General features: G+C 40.8%; 1 protein-coding gene across 17 annotated transcripts in view; it reads left to right on the top strand.

The window, feature by feature from the left end:
- C7H4orf17 (chromosome 7 C4orf17 homolog) overlaps positions 1-20,075 on the top strand; it is an 87,938-nt gene that overhangs the window by 53,264 nt on the left and 14,599 nt on the right. For 9 of the 17 annotated variants that reach the window (XM_044946180.1, XM_044946177.2, XM_044946175.2 and 6 more), the window contains 2 exons: positions 16,774-16,992; positions 18,409-18,609. In XM_044946180.1, the coding sequence (XP_044802115.1) occupies positions 16,866-16,992; positions 18,409-18,609 (328 nt within the window). In that variant the 5' untranslated portion in view covers positions 16,774-16,865. The other 8 variants (XM_044946172.2, XM_044946179.1, XM_044946178.1 and 5 more) reach the window with 8 other exon arrangements.

Genomic DNA, 20,075 nt, shown 5'->3' with positions numbered 1-20,075 from the left:
TCATGGAAACAGAGGATTGTGCAATTTATACTCTTTGATTCTGTCTTCTTTCATTCAACATTATGTTTATGAGGTTCGTCAGTATTGTTGCATGTAATCAGATCATTCGTTCTCACTGCCATGCGGTATTCCATTGTGTGACTATACCCCAATTTATGTATACACTTGATTTTTGTTGGGCATTTAGGTCACTTCCCATTTGGTCTATTAAACTGGTCCTGCTGTAAACACTGCTGCTTGAACAACCAGTGAAAGGGGAGCCCTATAATCAAGGTTCATAAAAGAAAGTCTCAGGACCAATAAGAATAGTGCCTTAAAGCTAAAGGGGAAAATAATAATGTCAGACTTGTTTTCTGAAAAAAAGTGCTAAGAGCAAATAATAAGGCTTTTAATGTTTTAATGCTATGTCTTAAACAAGAATAGAGGGAAACAACAGATAAAGAAAGCAGAATGACTTGACTCTTCTTACGTCTTTTCAATAAGGAAAACACTGGCAGGTAAACAATGGGTAGAGTGCACATCGTTAAGACAGAGCTGAGTCCCAGTATAGGCTAGAAGGTGGTGAGTTAATAAGTGGCAAAGTCAAATGCTAGCAAATACATCCCTTTAAAAAATTTTTTTTTAATTTTTTAATTGAAGGATAATTGCTTTACAGAATTTTGTTGTTTTCTAACAAACATCAACATGAATCAGCCACAGATATACATATGCCCTCTCCCTCTTGAACCTCCCCTCCCATCTCCCTCCCCATCCCACCCGTCTTAGTTGTCCAGTTCAGTTCAGTCGCTCAGTCGTGTCCGATTCTTTGAGACCCCATGAATCGCAGCACGCCAGGCCTCGCTGTCCATCACCAACTCCCAGAGTTCACTGAGACTCACGTCCATCGAATCAGTGATGCCATCCAGCCACATCATCCTTTGTTGTCCCCTTCTCCTCCTGCCCCCAGTCCCTCCCTGCATCAGGGTCTTTTCCAGTGAGTCAACTCTTCGTATGAGGTGGCCAAAGTACTGGAGTTTCAGCTTTAGCATCAGTCCTTCCAAAGAAATCCCAGGGCTGATCTCCTTCAGAATGGACTGGTTGGATCTCCTTGCAGTCCAAGGGACTCTCAAGAGTCTTCTCCAACACCACAGTTCAAACCCATCAATTCTTCGGCACTCAGCTTTCTTCACAGTCCAACTCTCACATCCATACATGACCACTGGAGAAACCATAGCCTTGACTAGACAGACCTTTGTTGGCAAAGTAATGTCTCTGCTTTTGAATATGCTATCTAGGTTGGTCATAACTTTCCTTCCAAGGAGTAAGCGTCTTTTAATTTCATGGCTGCAGTCACCATCTGCAGTGATTTTGGAGCCCAGAAAAATAAAGTCTGACACTGTTTCCACTGTTTCCCCATCTATTTCCCATGCAGTGATGGGACCATATGCCATGATCTTCGTTTTCTGAATGTTGAGTTTTAAGCCAACTTTTTCACTCTCCTCTTTCACCTTCATCAAGAGGCTTTTTAGTTCCTCTTCACTTTCTGCCATAAGGGTGGTGTCCTCTGCATATCTGAGGTTATTGATATTTCTCCCAGCAATCTTGATTCCAGCTTGCGCTTCTTCCAGCCCAGCATTTCTCATGATGTACTCTGCATATAAGTTAAATAAGCAGGGTGACAATATACAGCCTTGACATACTCCTTTTCCTATTTGGAACCAGTCTGTTGTTCCATGTCCAGTTCTAACTGTTGCTTCCTGACCTGCATACAGATTTCTCAAGAGGCAGGTCAGGTGGTCTGGTATTCCCATCTCTTTCAGAATTTTCCACAGTTTATTGTGATCCACACAGTCAAATGTTTTGGCATAGTCAATAAAGCAGAAATAGATGTTTTTATGGAACTCTCTTGCTTTTTCGATGATCCAGCAGATGTTGGCAATTTGGTCTCTGGTTCTTCTGCCTTTTCTAAAACCAGCTTGAACAACTGGAAGTTCACGGTTCACATATTGCCAAAGCCTGGCTTGGAGAATTTTGAGCATTACTTTACTAGCGTGTGAGATGAGTGCAATTGTGCGGTAGTTTGAGCATTCTTTGGCATTGCCTTTCTTTGGGATTGGAATGAAAACTGACCTTTTCCAGTCCTGTGGCCACTGCTGAGTTTTCCAAATTTGCTGGCATTTTGAGTGCAGCACTTTCACAGCATCATCTTTCAGGATTTGAAATAGCTCAACTGGAATTCCATCACCTCCACTAGCTTTGTTCGTAGTGATGCTCTCTAAGGCCCACTCGACTTCACATTCCAGGATGTCTGGCTCTAGGTCAGTGATCACACCATCGTGATTATCTGAGTCATGAAGATCTTTTTTGTACAATTCTTCTGTGTATTCTTGCCACCTCTTCTTAATATCTTTTGCTTCTGTTAGGTCCATACTATTTCTGTCCTTTATCAAGCCCATCTTTGCATGAAATATTCCCTCGGTATCTCTAATTTTCTTGAAGAGATCCCTAGTCTTTCCCATTCTGTTGTTTTCCTCTATTTCTTTGCATTGATTGCTGAGGAAGGCTTTCTTATCTCTTCTTGCTATTCTTTGGAACTCTGCATTCAGATGCTTATATCTTTCCTTTTCTCCTTTGCTTTTCACGTCTCTTCTTTTCACAGCTATTTGTAAGGCCTCCTCAGACAGCCATTTTGCTTTTTTGCATTTCTTTTCCATGAGGATGGTCTTGATCCCTGTCTCCTGTACAATGTCACGAACCTCAGTCCATAGTTCATCAGGCACTCTATCTATCAGATCTAGGCCCTTAAATCTATTTCTCACTTCCACTGTATAATCATAAGGGATTTGATTTATGTCATACCTGAATGGTCTAGTGGTTTTCCCTACTTTCTTCAATTTAAGTCTGAATTTGGCAATAAAGAGTTCATGATCTGAGCCACAGTCAGCTCCTGGTCTTGTTTTTGTTGACTGTATAGAGCTTCTCCATCTTTGGCTGCAAAGAATATAATCAATCTGATTCTGGTGTTGATCATCTGTTGATGTCCATGTATAGAGTCTTCTCTTGTGTTGTTGGAAGAGGGTGTTTGCTATGACCAGTGCATTTTCTTGGCAAAACTCTGTTAGTCTTTGCCCTGCTTCATTCCATATTCCGAGGCCAAATTTGCCTGTTACTCCAGGTGTTTCTTGACTTCCTACTTTTGCATTCCAGGGGCCTAAAGGAGCTATTCCATGTTCAATGTCAGAAAGGATGGTGGTGAGGAGATACCCCTCATCCAAGGTAAGGAGCAGTGGCTGCGCTTTGCTGGAGCAGCCGTGAAGAGATACCCCACGCCCAAGGTAAGAGAAACCCAAGTAAGACGGTAGGTGTTGCAAGAGGGCATCAGAGGGCAGACACACTGAAACCATACTCACAGAAAACTCGTCAATCTAATCACACTAGGACCACAGCCTTGTCTAACTCAATGAAACTAAGCCATGCCCGTGGAGCCACCCAAGATGGGCGGGTCATGGTGGAGAGATCTGACAGAATGTGGTCCACTGGAGAAGGGAATGGCAAACCACTTCAGTATTCTTGCCTTGAGAACCCCATGAACAGTATGAAAAGGCAAAATGATAGGATACTGAAAGAGGAACTCTCCAGGTGAGTAGGTGCCCAATATGCTACTGGAGATCAGTGGCGAGATAACTCCAGAAAGAATGAAGGGAAGGAGCCAAAACAAAAATAATATCCAGTTTGGATGTGACTGGTGATAGAAGCAAGGTCCAATGCTGTAAAGAGCAATATTGCATAGGAACCTGGAATGTCAGGTCCATGAATCAAGGCAAACTGGAAGTGGTCAAACAAAACATGGCAAGAGTGAACGTCAACATTCTAGGAATCAGCAAACTCAAATGGACTGGAATGGGTGAACTTAACTCAGCTGACTATTATATCTACTACTGCGGGCAGGAATCCCTCAGAAGAAATGGAGTAACCATCATGGTCAACAGAAGAGTTCGAAATGCAGTACTTGGATGCAATCTCAAAAACCACAGAATGATCTCTGTTCGTTTCCAAGGCAAACTATTCAATATCACAGTAATCCAAGTCTATGCCCCAACCAGTAATGCTGAAGAAGCTGAAGTTGAAAGGTTCTATGAAGACCTACAAGACCTTTTAGAACTAACACCCAAAAAATGATGTCTAGGTTGTTACAGAGCCCCTATTTTACCTCCCTGAGCCATACAGCAAATTCCCATTGGCTATCTATTTTACATATGGTAATGTAAGTTTCCATGTTATTCTCTCCATACACCTCACCCTCCCCTTCCTCCCTTGCCAGTCACATCCATAAATCTGTTCTACATCTGCATCTCCAGTGCTGCCCTGAAAATTTCATCAGTACCATCTGTATAGATTCCATATATATGTGTTAGCATACAATATTTTTCTTTCCCTTTCTGACTTACTTCACTCTGTATAATAGGCTCCAGGTTCAGCCACCTCATTAAAACTGACTCAGATGTGTTCCTTTTTATGGCTGAGTAATATTCCATTGTATATAGGTACCACAGCTTCTTTTTCCATTCATCTGTCGATGGACATCTAGTTTGCTTCCATGTTCTAGCTATTGTAAATAGTGCTGCAATGAACACTGGGGTACATGTGTCTTTTTCAATTTTGGTTTCCTCAGGGTATATGCCTAGGAGTGGGATTGTTAGGTCATATGGTGGTTTAATCCTAGTTTTTAAAGGAATCTCCATACTGTCTTCCATTGTAGCTGTATCAATTTACATTCCCATCAACCATGCAAGAGGGTTCTCTTTTCTCCACACCCTCTCCAGCATTTACTGTTTGTAGACTTTCTGATAATAGCCATTCTGACTGGTATGGGATTATATCTCATTGTAGTTTCGATTTGCATTTCTCTAATAGTGAGCAATGTTGAGCATCTTTTCATGTTTGTTAGCCATCTGTATATTTTCTTTGGATAAATGCCTGTTTAGGTCTTTTTCTCACTTTTGATTACACTGACTGTTTTTCTGGTATTGAGTCATATAAACTGCTTGTATATATTTTTTTTAATTAATCCTGTGTCAGTTGTTTCACTTGCTATTATTTTCTCCAATTTGGAGGGTTGTCTTTTCACCTTGTTTATAGTTCCCTTTGCTGTGCAAAAGCTCTTAAGTTTTATTAGGTCCCACTTGTTTATTTTTGTTTTTCCATTACTCTAGAAGGTGGGTCATAGAAGATCTTGTTTTGATTTATGTCATTGAGTGTTCTGCCTATGTTTTCCTCTAACAGTTTTATAGTTTTATGGTCTTACATGTAGGTGTTTAATCCATTTTGAGTTTATCTTTGTTTATGGTGTTAGCAAGTGTTCTAATCTCATTCTTTTACATATGGCTGTCCAGTTTTCCCAGCACCACTTATTGAAGAGGCTATCTTTGTCCTATTCTATCTTTGCCCTGTATATTCTTACCTCCTTTGTTAAAAATAAGGTACCCATAGGTGAATGGGTTTATTTCTGGGCTTTCTATCTTGTTCCATTGGTCTATATTTCTGTTTTTGTGACAGTATCATACTGTCTTGATGACTGTAGCTTTGTAGTATAGTCTGAAGTCAGGAAGGTTGATTCCTCCAGCTTCATTCTTCTTTCTCAAGATTGCTTTGGTTATTTGGGGTATTTTGTGTTTTAGCAAATACATTCTTATCAAAAGAACTTGTACTTGTGATTCTTACAGCTAGAGCAGAGTCCAGACCCCTGGCCTGGCAGCAACTCAGCGTCCACTAGTCATGGGTAAAAGCCCTGGATTCAGGGTCTGACAGACATTGGTTTAACACCTTTGTTGTTACCGCACAGTGGGTGGGGACCGTGGGCATGGCTTAACTTGAGCCGGATCTCCAGATCAAGGTCTCATAAGGCTGCAAGCCAGGGGTCAGCTGGGGCTGGGCTTTCATCTGTGGCTTGGGGTCCTCTTCAAGTTCTTGTGGTTGTTGGCTGACTTACTTCCTGGCAGCTGTAGACCTCATGACTGCTTGCTTCTTTAAGGCCAGCAGGTGAGCTGCTGTTCTTGTGTATGCCTACTTAGTCACTCAGTCATGTCCAACTTTTTGTGACCCCATGGACTGAAAGCCTGCCAGGCTCCTCTGTCCATGAAATTACCCAGGCAAGAATACTGGAGTGGGTTGTCATGCCCTCCTCCAGGGAATCTTCCTGACCTAGGAATTGAACCAGGGTCTCCTGCATTGCAGGTGGATTCTTTACCAGCTGAGCTGCTGCTGCTGCTGTCGCTTCAGTCGTGTCCGACGCTGTGCGACCCCAGAGACGGCAGCCCACCAGGCTCCTCCATCCCTGGGATTCTCCAGGCAAGAACACTGGAGTGGGTTGCCATTTCCTTTTCCAATGCATGAAAGTGAAAAGTGAAAGTGAAGTCGCTCAGTGGTGTCTGACCCTCAGCGACCCCATGGACTGCAGCCCACCAGGCTCCTCCATCCATGGGATTTTCCAGGCAAAAGTACTGGAGTGGGGTGCCATTGCCTTCTCCGTACCAGCTGAACTACCTCAACCTAAATCTCTTTTAAAAGGCTCACCTGATTAGGTCAGAACCATCCCAAATAATCACCTTTTGGTGAACAGACTTTGATAAACTCTAAGTAATTCTGATTTTAGATCTTAATTATATCTTCTAAATCTTTTCATCTTGCTCATAGAATATAATCACAGGGGTGACCTTTATTCTATTCACAGGTGCTCCCACAGTCAAGGGAAGGAGATTCCACAGGGTGTGGATACCAGGGAGAGAGAATTTGGCGGCCAGTTTATAGACACTTGCATAAGTACTATTTTCTGGGATTGCAGATACTTGATGCAAATTTAGTATTGAATCAGTGCTTTCAAAATGGACAGAAGAGAGTACTGGATGGGTAAGACACCAGATGAAATTTTATTTTTGTATTGTTTTAAATTAGCATTTTTGCCTTTCACAAATTATTTGCATTACCTTCTTATAAGTTAATCAGACACTAATGACATTTTTACAGTAAATGCAAAATGAGGATAAAAATGAATAGGCCTGATCCATTCATAGCTCCAAGATGCAGCCACTTGGAGCTTGCACATGGAGAAAATGGACCTAAGAGTTACCTACATATTCACACCTGTGTGAATCTGCTAGGGCTGCCATGACATAATGCCATTGACATTATGTGGCTTAAACAACAGAAGTTTATTTTTTTCAGAATTGTAGTGGCTGGAAGTCTAAGATTAGGTTGCTGGCTGGGTTGGTTCCTGGTTAAACCACGCTTCCTGATGAGTAGATGGATGCCTCCTTGCTGTGTCCTCACATGACCTTTCTTCTGTATGTGCAGAGAGAAATAGAGAGAGAGCTCTGGTGTTTCTTTCTTCTCTTCTAAGGATGCCAGTCCTAGCTGTTTAGGACCCACCCTTATGACCTCATGTAACTTTACCTCCTTCTAGGTCCTGTCTCCACACACAGTCATGCTGGGGGTGAGTGCTTCAGCACAGGAATCTGGGGGACACAGTTCAGTCCACAGCAATACTCAAAAGTATCCGTGGACAGTGAACAACCTGTGGAGCTTCCTGCTGCTGATTACCTGTGTTTTAGAAATTACTAATCACCATTCATAGATTCATGCATATATCCCAAGAAATCTCTCCATCTGTTTTCTACCTTTGCTGAAAATAACAGCGTCTTGGACTGGTAGTCTGTTACCAAGGCAACAAGGACACACAGACTGCCCTGAACAGTGCCTCAGAGCCATCTCAGTCCACAGTTCTGACAGAATTACTGCAAACTGTGCCCAACCCAATGAGTTGTATCATTTTTTTCTGATAATGAGAGGAGACAGGTCCTCATAAAGGGAATACAACAGAATTATGGTTACATGCCAGAAGTATATCTCCTTCTAATGGATGATGCTTGTCTCTAAGGAAAGGTATAAGCCACAAGAATATAGACAGCTCTCACACATGGGTTAGGTATGTCAGGCTCTGTGGTAGAGATCACTGCTTATAAACCTAAAGTATGTTTTCTAAGCCTCTGTTTTAGAAAAGGGTGGGAATGTACCCTGTGAGGAAACTACATTTTCTGTGTCCCCCCACCTCTGCCTTCCTTCCCCCCTTCCTCCTGCTCCAGCTACAAGTGATCAGCACATCCAGATTACTGCCTGGGATTCATGGAAAGGCTCTTACAGGAGGGGCACATGGCTAGCTCGTGCCCCTGTCTGTCCTTACCCGCCCCTGCCTTTCCTCTTGTTTTCTTTCTGGATTATTGATGTGATGCCTGGCAACAGAGTAGCCATTTGGATGATTAGAACTTCAGGCACCATCTGGGATAAGAGTTAAACTCCAGAAGAGAAGCTGCACCTTAAGCAAGATGGACCTAAATGTGGAACAAGCCTAGGTCCATAATGACACTATGAAACTGCTGTTATCAACCACAGAACTCTTTCACATGAGGGAGAAATAATCTCTGCTACTAGCTGCATAAAGCCAATTCCTAACTGGTAGAAAGTATAGAAAGAAAAATCTCAAAATGCAAAAATTACTTTGGAAAATCCTTTAAACCCCCCATAAATAATATGTAAATCCTGAATGGGTTATAGATGCAGAGAGATGCTGAGCCTTTAATTCTTGGGGCCAGTCAAGAAAACAAGATTGTATTAAATTCTATCCTTGTATTGTTGAAAATTAAGTGCCCTTCAGGAATTAGCTACATTGCTTTCAGAGACAGTAATTCAGCTATCAAAAGTCATGTGTGGTCTGAAAAGAAAAATATTGGGAAGCACCAGTATATATAATCCTGACAGTTGACAGCAACATATGTTTGTACACTTGTGTGTGTGCATAGTAATTCCATCTTTAATTTTCATAGAGAACTTTATGACTTTAATTGTATTTTAATATATCTTTATGATTTTTAATTAACATTTCAATTCTTTTTCAAGGCTGTTGAACAGTCATCAGCATGGTCATCCTGATTATTCGAGCAGGATGACTGGGGTTCTTTAAAGTCATTCACACTTTCTCCCTACGTGGTTTTTGATGAGCTAAGTTTGATTACATCTGCATGGTATGTGTTCTTTAAGCAAAATTCTGCAAAGAATTATCGAAATTCTTCCCCCACTCTCTGTTGTTCTTTCTCTTGCATTTGATTCAGCTCTATTTTACATTCAGAGATGAGAAAAGTCATTGCTGCCAAGTGGCTTTGTCAAGCTGTGGGTAGGTAGAACTCTAAGAAGAATGACAAGTGGAGAGGTTCTGGAACTCAGATTTCCCCAAGGAATGTTACCAGGTTGCTAAGCTATATAGAGTATCTTAACAACCGGGGAGCCACATAGGGCTCAGCCCTTGGAGCAAGAGTGGGAGAAACTGGAGGGAGACAGTTACATTCATTTGGAAGCCTTGGACATTAGGCTGTCTCTGCCAATTAAGGATTCCCAGCTCAAGTACAAAGATTTCAGGAAATCAATGACAACTGAAGACAGACCCATTACAAGGCTTGAAGGGTATCACAAGCCTTGAGTTTCTGTCAGTCAGATCACCTTCCTTTAAAATTGACCTCAGGTATAATTTTAAATTCATCATGAAAATAATTTTTTTAAGTTTTAGGTTTGATTTAGTTGATGGATCACAGTTGAGCTGACCTTTTCAAGACTACATAAAAGCCAATTAAATCTGTTTTGAGGAAATGGGGCATTACCTTTTAAAGTAAACCACCTATTTTTGAGAGATCAACAAATAAAAAATGCTGAATTTGTGGGATAAGAACATTCATTCTTTGAAAAGCTTTACTTAATATTTATTGAGCATAAACTATGTGACAGGTGGAAAATTGGACTAGATCACTGCCTGCTTGATACATCCTATTGAGAGAAGCAAAAAATAAACACAGAAATGTAAAAAAAAAAAGTCAGAGTGACATACATTATGAGTTATGAAGACAGTTTAAAGAGGGTTGAGGGAAAGAGAATGGGATAATGGTAGAAATGACTTTGGAGAGGGGTGGGAAGCCCTCGGAGAAGGAAATGGCAACCCACTCCAGTATTCTTGCCTGGAAAATTCCATGGACAAAGGAGCCTGATGGGCTACAGTCCATGGAGTTGCAAAGAGCTGGACACGACTGAGCACACACACACACACAGGAAGCCTTTTGGGAAAAGTCTTACCAGACAAAGCCATGAACAAGGTGAGGGAGGAAGTGATGGGAAGATCTGGGTGGCTAGGGGCTCTGCAAATGTAAAATGGTTCTGCATTCATCACCTAAATAACAGTCTTCACATCTGAAGGAATTCAGAGTAACTTAGCTGCTCATTGATCAGCTATCGTTGTCTTCTTTTGTAAGCATACATTTTGCATATGTGCTATTTTGGACTAAATTAAATCTGTATTTAATACACATCTGCATGGTATTTTCCAAGTAAATGGCCAGGACTAGATTGATTAATAATGTTTTTAAAACTACCTATTCTGAGGATTTTGTGTCCTGTGGTCTAGATAAAATTCAATAATTTACTAATATATAGGTAGATTTTAGAGGCTTTAGAAGAGGAAATATTTTTCCCAGTACTTACATGATTCTGAGTGGTGAATGGTAATTTTAATTAGATTTTCCCACAGAGTTACCTGTATACAGGTTTTTCTTCTGTTCTTCAGGATGAAAGCACAGTTTTAGACTCACAATTAAAATAGAATTATAAACAGAACTTGTCTACTTTGACTCAGCAAATCTTTTGGATGTATCCTCTTGAGATATTTCAGCCTAGGTTTTATAATAAGGCAGTCAGGCGAGTGGTGATGGAATTCCAGTTGAGGTTAAGGAAGTCCAGTTGAGCTGTTTCAAATCCTAAATGATGATGCTGTGAAAGTTCTGCACTCAATATGCCAGCAAATTTGGAAAACTCAGCAGTTGCCACAAGACTGGAAAAGGTCAGTTTTCATTCCAATCCCAAAGAAAAGCAATGCCAAAGAATGCTCAAACTACCGCACAATTGTACAAATCTCACACACTAGTAAGTTCAGTTCAGTCACTCAGTCGTGTCCGACTTACAACGACCCCATGAACTACAGCATGCCAGGCCTCCCTGTCCATCACCAACTCCCGGAGTTCACCCAAACTCATGTCCATCGAGTCGGTGATGCCAACCAGCCATCTCATCCTCTGTCGTCCCCTTCTCCTCCTGCCCCCAATCCTTCCCACCATCAGGGTCTTTTCCAATGAGTCAACTCTTCACATGAAGTGGCCAAAGTATCGGAGTTTCAGCTTCAACATCAGTCCTTCCAATAAACACCCAGGACTGATCTCCTTTAGGATGGACTGGTTGGATCTCCTTGCAGTCCAAGGGACTCTCAAGAGTTTTCTCCAACACCACAGTTCAAAAGCATCAATTCTTCGGCACTCAGCTTTCTTCACAGTCCAACTCTCACATCCATACATGACTACTGGAAAAACCGTAGCCTTGACTAGATGGACCTTTGTTGGCAAAGTATGTCTCTGCTTTTGAATATGCTATCGAGGTTGGTCATAACTTTCCTTCCACGGAGTAAGCATCTTTTAATTTCATGGCTGCAATCACCATCGGCAGTGATTTTGGAGCCCCCAAAAATAAAGTCTGACACTGTTTCCCCATCTATTTGCCATGAAGTGATGGGACCAGATGCCATGATCTTAGTTTTCTGAATGTTGAGCTTTAAGCCAACTTTTTCACTCTCCTCTTTCACCTTCATCAAGAGGCTTTTGAGTTCCTCTTCACTTTCTGCCATCAGAGTGGTGTCATCTGCATATCTGAGATTATTGCTATTTCTCCCAGCAATCTTGATTCCAGCTTGTGCTTCCTCCAGCCCAGCGTTTCTCATGATGTACTCTGCATATAAGTTAAATAAGCAGGGTGACAATATACAGCCTTGATGTATTCCTTTTCCTATTTGGAACCAGTCTGTTGTTCCATGTCCAGTTCTAACTGTTGCTTCCTGACCAGCACACACTAGTAAAGTAATGCTCAAAATTCTCCAAGCCAGACTTCAACAGTATGTTAACCGTGAACTTCCAGACGTTCAAGCTGGTTTTAGAAAAGGCAAAGGAATCAGAGATCAAATTGCCAACATCTGCTGGATCATCAAAAAACCAAGAGTTCCAGAAAAACATCTACTTCTGCTTTATTGACTATGCCAAACCCTTTTACTGTGTGGATCACAACAAACTGTGGAAAATTCTTAAAGATATGGGGATACCATACCACCTTACCTGCATCTTGAGAAATCTGTATGCAGGTCAAGAAGCAACAGTTAGAACTGGACATGGAACAACAGACTGGTTCCAAGTTGGGAAAGGAGTATGTCAAGGCTGTATATTGTCACCCTGCTTATTTAACTTATATGCAGAGTACATCATGAGAAATGCTAGGCTAGATGAAGCACAAGCTGGAATCAAGATTGCTGGGAGAAATATCAATAACCTCTGATATGCAGATGACACCACTCTGATGGCAGAAAGTGAAGAACTAAAGAATCTCTTGATGAAAGTGAAAGAGAAGAGTGAAAAAGTTGGCTTAAAGCTCAACATTCAGAAAATTAAGATCATGGTATCTGGTCCCGTCACTTCATGGCAAATAGATGGGGAAACAGTGGAAACAGTGTCAGACTTTATTTTTTGGGGCTCCAAAATCACTGCAGATGGTGACTGCAGCCATGAAATTAAAAGACTATTGCTCCTTGGAAGGAAAGTTATGACCAACCTAGACAGCATATTAAAGCAGAGACATACTTTGACAACAAAGTTCTGTCTAGTCAAGACTATGGCTTTTTCGGTAGTCATGTATGGATGTGAGAGTTGGACTATAAAGAAAGCTGAGTGCCGAAGAATTGATGCTTTTGAACTGTGGTGTGAAGACTCTTGAGAGTCCCTTGGACTGCAAGGAGATCCAATCAGCCCATCCTAAAGGAAATCAGTCCTGAATATTCATTGGAAGGACTGATGTTGAAGCTGAAACTCCAGTGCTTTGGCTACCTGATGCAAAGAACTGACCCATTTGAAAAGACCCTGTCTGATGCTGGGAAAGATTGAAGGTAGGAGGAGAAGGGGATGACAGAGGATGAGATGGTTGGATGGCATCACCTACTCAATGGACATGAGTTTGAGTAACTTCCAGGAGTTGGTGATGGACAGGGAGGCCTGGCATGCTGCAGTCCATGGGGTCACAAAGAGTCAGACATGACTGAGCGAAGTGACTGAACTGAACTGAGTCAGGTAAGACCCAAGATATTTAGTAAGAATAGTTAAAATGTTCACATTTGCAAATAGTTTAGTTTTAAAAAGGGATTAATATAAAGAAGGGTAAGTTTTCTAACACTATTGCTGGCATTTAGTTGCAATGTCCTGTTCTTACCTGAGTGGAAAGCTTGGAGTTTGAGCCTATTTATACAGCTCTGCTGAGCAGCAGTTACTGACACCCACAGTTAGGTGACTAAAACGTGTTTTTAGTACTCTGCTTCTCACCATTTGGGGATATGGTCTTTAAAATCTGAACATGTGATGGGAATGTGTCTTCCATGTGAACATTACTGTCATGTGTAGCACGGTGGGGAAAAGAGGCTGACAACTCCTACTGTCTATTATATAGTAAATACCTATGAAGCTAGACTACTAGAAAGTGTGTTTTCCACCCCCCCCGTGTTGTTTTTTAAACTTTTTTGGCTTTTAAAATATGGCTACTATTTATCATATGACTGTATTTCAAAGTGAAAGTCACTCAGTTGTGTCTGACTCTCTGCGACCCCGTGGACTATACAGTCCATGGAATTCTCCAGGCCAGAATACTGGAGTGGGTAGCCTTTCCCTTCTCCATGGGATCTTCCCAACCCAGGGATCAAACCCAGGTTTCCTGCATTGCAGGCAGATTCTTTACCAGCTGAGCCACAAGGGAAGCCCAAGAATACTGGAATGGGTAGCCTATCCCTTCTCCAGCAGATCTTCCCAACCCAGGAGTTTGGTCCCTAGTAAATAATCCATGGCAAATTTGTAGAAGTAACTAAAGCTGATTTAGTCTACTGAATCCATCCATCATATATATGTGTTTTCCATTGATGGATTTCTCTAATACTGGTTTAGGGAAACTTTTAGTTACTTCATTACAAAATCAGTGAGATTTCTGTTTCTCTAATAAAGATAATACTTATGAGTAAGTTATATATTCCCTTGTCTCTACTTCTATTAATTCCTTACTTTAGTAATATGTTCTATTTTTTCTCTTGTTTTGAGAGGAAAAAAATCCACCCTTTATGAGAATGAATGATCGTTTCATTTCTTCTGGATTTCTGTCTTAAAAAGTTACAGTCCAAAATCAATTCTTGTTATAAAGAGAAATCTTTAATAGATAAATATTATTTCAAGCCAATTAATGGACTTGAAAGCTATCTGTTAAAATCACTGAGCAATGAATTATCAATTAAGAAGTGCTGAAATCAATATAGGCAATAGGAAGGAGAGTAAGATGTGGGCCATTATTAATAGCAACAAAATGTTGCTAGTTTGAGGTGGTGGTGGTTTAGTCACTAAGTCGTGTCTGACTGTGAGCGACCCTATGGCCTGTAGCCTACCAGGCTCCTCTGTCCATGGGAATCTCCAGGCAAGCGTACTGGAGTGGGTTGCCTTTTCTTTCTTCAGGGACCTTCCTGACTCAGGGATTGAACCTGCATCTCTTGGGTCTCCTGCACTGCTGGCAGATTCTTTACCGACTGATCCACCAGGGAAGCTTTAGTGAGGTAGTTGTTTTTCAATTGCTAATATTTTTAGAGCGGTTTTTAAGCTTATGGAAAAACTGAGCAGAAAGTACAGGGAGTTCCATATTCCTCTGCCCAGCTTCTCCTATTATTAATCTTGCAGTAGTGTGGTACATTTGTTACAACTGATGAACCAATACTATACATTATTAACTAAAGTCTATAGTTTACATTAGAGTCCACTCTCTGTTGTATAGTTCTATGGGTTTTGACAAAATGCATAATGTCATGTATCCATTTTCATGATATTGAACAGTATAGAGGTTTCACTGCCCTCCAGATCCCCTATGCTCTACCTATTCATTACTCCTCCACTTCCCCTCTGGAACCCTTGCGAACTGCTGATCTTTTTTATAATCTCTAGTTATCCTTTTTCTGGAATGTAACATATTTAAAATTACACAGTATGTAGCATTTTCAAATTGATCTCACTTAGTAATATGTGCTTGCTGTGCTGTGCTTAGTAGCTCAGATCAGATCAGATCAGATCAGTCGCTCAGTCATCAGTCGTGTCCAATTCTCTGAGACTCCATGGACCATAGTCCACCAGGCTCCTCTGTCCATGGGGATTCTCCAGGAAAGAATACTGGAGTCGGTAGGCTATCTCTTCTCCAGGGGAACTTCCCAACCCAGAAATTGAACCAGGGTCTCCTGCATTATAGGTAGATTCTTTACCAACTGAGCTACCTGGGAAGCCTGTTTAAGTTTCCTTAAACATGTCTTTTCAGGGCTTGAAAACTCATTTCTTTTTAGCACTGAACAGTATTCCAATGTATGGAGGTACACATTTTGTTTACCCATTCCTACGGAAGGACACCTTGATTACTTCCAATTTTTGGCAATTATGAATAAACATTATTTGTAGGTTTCTGTGTGGATGTGTTTTCAACTCTCTTTGAGTAAACTTGGAATGCGATTGCTAGATCCTGTGATAAGAGTATATTTAGCTTTGTAAGAAACTTCTAAACTGTTGTCTAAAGTGGCTGTATCATTTTGCATTCCCATCAATGGTGAATGGGCATTCCTGTTGCTCTACATCCTCATCAGCATTTGGTGTTGTCAATGTTTTGGATTCTAGCCATTTTTAACAGGTGTAGCAGTATCATATTGTTGTTTCAATTTGCAATTCTCTAATGACAAATGATGTTGAGTATCTTTTCATATGAATGCTTATTTGCCATCTGATAATCTTCTTTGATGGGCTTCCCTGGTGGGTCAGATGGTAAAGAATCTGCATGCAATGAAGGAGACCTAGGTTTGATCCCCAGGTCGGGAAGACCCCTGAAGAAAGGAATGCCAACCCACTCCAGTATCCTTGCCTGGAGAATCCCATGGACAGAATCTTCATTGATGAGGTGTTCAGATCTTTTGCCCAGTTTTTAAGTGGGCTATTTATTTATCTTTTACCTCTTAGGCCTATGACACTGGGTCTAATAAACAACTGTTGAGTGGTTGAAGAAAAATCATTAAATATTACCGAATACAGCAAATAACATGTCCAAAACTCTCCAGTTTATTATCTGTAGATGTAATATCATTCTCTTGCTATTGGATTTTTTTTTTGTCCTTCAAATTTTACCATCCTCTCAGAAGATACAAATTTAAGATGCTGGTTTTCTTAAGAGTACAATATGAAAAGTCCTCATTTACAGTAAACTGAATGTAAAGCACATTTGTGGCTGTTGTATTTTAAAGTTAACATTTTATTACATCAAAATTGATTGATAACCATGTCATATATTTTATGTTGGTGATGTTTTACGTTTCTCACAAGTGCTTCAATTTTTGCAGGGAAAAATTTTTATCTGTTCCGCTTATGTCTATCTTGATTTTAATGTTTACAAAAATTTGGTCTTAAAGTAAAATTAGCCTCACATTAACAAGTAACATTCTTATTGTCTTTCTTCTGACATTAAGAGACAACTCAGGGCAAACAAAGATGATGGAGAAACGTTTGATGTGCAAGAAAATGTCTAGAACCCTTTGTCTAAACGATTGTCATGCTGTGATTTCAGGGTCTGAGCACCTCTGGAAGTGAGGTTAACAAGGTACACTCCAAGACCTTTTGTGGCAAGAGTGGAGAGGAGGAAACCAACACTCTGTGAACATGAGCCTCAAATCCCCGATGTCTGCTCCTCAGTTTGAGAGCAAAGGCAGCCATATTTCAGCTAGAAATGGAAGCTGTTTTCTAGTCAGGCACACTCCTCATCCCAGAAGGGTCTGCCACATCAAAGGTGAGGCAATTCAGAGTCCTAGAATGTCTCTCTCTCCTCTACATTTGGACTACTTGATGATTCTAGTCGGTAAACACGGGGGTGTTATTCAAAATGCTGAACCACTGGTGAGGCACAGGCGCTGACTGCTGGCCCAGATGCCAGCACTGGAGCTAGGGCAGAAGAGGCCTGCAGACAACCCCTGTGCAGGCACTTACCCCTGGGTTACTTGGTTGATAGGAAAGGGACCTGGAGAGGTGCCAAAGGGGCCACTCAGGAAGCTCAGGGCAGCAACTGACCCAGTGGTATGAAAGTATCTCAGTTTTTGACAACCTGTACAGTCATGTTAACATCTACATGTTAAATACCAGCCTGGAGAACCATGCATGTCATTCACTCTTTCATTCTCTCTCAATCCTTTCTTTTTTCTCCTCTTTCTCCCTTTCCTCCCTCTCTCCACCTTTCCCTCTCTTTCTTCATCATTTTGAAAATTTAGTTTTGGTCACACTGTATACTCCTAAATTTTTTTCCCTATTCCTGTAGTTTCTATTTTTTTTTTTTTAATTCTGCAGTAAATGTTGGAATCCCTTCACAGGTAAGTCCTTGGCCATTTTCTCTTTTTAGTATATACCATAATCCTAGTCAAATTTACTAATTCTCACTGCAAAACATTATCCAGAAGCTTCTTGTGCAATTTCTTGGGAAACAAAGCAGCCATCTGTCTCTCATAATTCACTTATTAACAGAGCTGTGTCCTGCACACATATGCTTCCTAAGCTGCCCAGTTTTATATAACATGGCATTGATACTAAAAAGAGGGCCTGGATATAATTCAATATGAGCCAAAAGCAAATAGCTATTATAGGAGAATGAATGAACCCAGAAGGCTCTGAGGAAGGAGGTTCCTTTTTTTCTAGGTTTTCCTTCCTTCCTTCCCACACAACTTACCTTGTCCTGCCTCCGGTTCCTCTCCAATGACTCTCTCTTCTGCCAGCACAGAAGAGCCAATGTATGTCTTTTACAGGGCCTTGTTACATTGAGACATTCTAGATGCTTTCAAAAATCTAAATCTGATATTCCTGAAGAGGGCTAACATAGTCCCTCTTAGTCATTATTAAGACATGGGAAATGAGAAGTCTGTCTGGGATAGCAGTAAATCTACTCCACTTAACTCCCAGACCAAAGTTCAAAGATGTGGGCCTTAGTTCTCAAAGCTAACAAGATGGCAGGACATTTTAAGAAGGGATGTGTTGCAAACATAATTTGCTACACTGACTTCTAAAGATTGTCCACCCAGCACTGGTTCATAAAATCTGAAGTCTGACATCTTTACTACATACATTTTATAATATCTAGTTTGGAAATTGTTGGGAATTCAAAGAAAACCTGCCAAAAACCTAACCTGGTGGTTTGTTCTTCTTATCCGTACTCACTTAGGTTTGAATAACATTCCAATCTGTAATGTGAATGATGATGAGAACTCATTCAGAACATTGTGGGGTGTTGGCCAGTCCCACCACTCGCAGAAAGATGAGATACCATATGCCAGATGCAGCTACCCACCCAGTGCTGTGGCCACGGAGAGCCCTGTCTCGCCAGCCCTTAACGGGGTCCAAGTGCCCCCACGGCCTCATTCTGGTGAGTCCCTCTCAATTCATGAAATCTTTTCTGAGGCTTCCTGCCAACTCTCAGGAGGGAAAATATCTATATAATTGCTCACATAGCTGCAGTCATTTTTAAATAGTCATGACATTTTCCTACTGTGAAACAGTTATTCATTATAAAAATTTCCACTTACCTAATCTCAATTCAGTTCAATACTGTTAATAAATATGATTTTAAATGATCATTATTATTCATTGTGCCCAAGCCAAATTTGGCATGGTTCTAGTCTCTAAGCCCTACAAAAGTACCTAAGAGAGACCAAAAATGTTAGCCAACATTGGTAGAGAAACTCCTCCAGACCAAAACTGAGTAAGGGAAATGCAGTGAGGATGGAATGGCATGTTTACCTTTTCCTCACTGGATGGTCACCTCCTTAAAGTCAGGGCCCAGTTTTACTGTTCTCCCAGGTCCTGGAACAGGACCTGATCTTTAGCAAACATTTAATTCAATTAATTCATGCTTATTAAGTCAAATATAAAATGATTACTCAAAAGTACAGCATGATAACTGTAGTTAGTAATACTATATCATATATTTGAAAGTTAACACAGTAGATTTTTAAATTTCTCATTACAAGAAAAAATATGCAACTAATAATCATTTTACAATATACATGTATCAAATCATTATGTTGTACAAGGAGTTCTAGATGGTAGAAATTATATCCAGTAATTTTCCCTCTGTCCTTTATAATTACAAACTATTACTAACACTTTCAGGGCACATGAAAAATATTTTGGTATAATGTGGTAAAACACATATATCTTCTAAAAGGTAACAGTAAGACGAATAGATTCCATTCTAGAGTCTTCACATGAGTTAACTCATTTCATCCTTTTCAGCAGCAATGAAGAATTAAAATCCACTTACTCCAACATCTTTCTAGTGTCCCTTCTTGTATTGTAGAACCTAGAAACCTACAGATTACTTTTGCAAGAGTCCCTTGACAAGAATGAGGAGTTGCCATCTGGTAAGACTTATACTGCAGACGTAGGGCTAAAGTCATCTTTTTAGCTGCTGTCTGCTATCAAGTGTGGCTGGAGACGTGGAGTTTTCCTAAGACAGCATCTCAGTGTTCAGATACTGGATTTATGAGTGTTAAAAGGCAAAGTCAGCAGATGTGGTGATCTTCTGATTGCAACAGTGATCCAATGCCTGATGTAGCCTCACGGGTATTGTGACGGCAGTTGACATGGCCATGGCCTCCCGAGTTTCCTTCCTCCAACTGTGATAAAGGCTGTGCCCGCCCTGGTGGGTCAGGTACATGGTGTTGTTCTTGAAGTGATTTGTGAAGATCAAGACAGAGTTCACTCTCACCTTCTCCCACTGTGTCCATAAGTCTATTCTCGACTAGCACTGACATATATACACTATCATGTGTAAGACAGTGAGAAGTTGCTATATAACACAGGGAGCCCAGCCTGGTGCTCTGTGATGAC

Source organism: Bubalus bubalis, chromosome 7 (assembly GCF_019923935.1).
Source record: "Bubalus bubalis isolate 160015118507 breed Murrah chromosome 7, NDDB_SH_1, whole genome shotgun sequence".
NCBI lineage: Eukaryota > Metazoa > Chordata > Mammalia > Artiodactyla > Bovidae > Bubalus > Bubalus bubalis.
The sequence above is the reverse complement of the archived record's forward strand: the minus strand, read 5'-3'. Positions and strand labels throughout refer to the sequence as shown.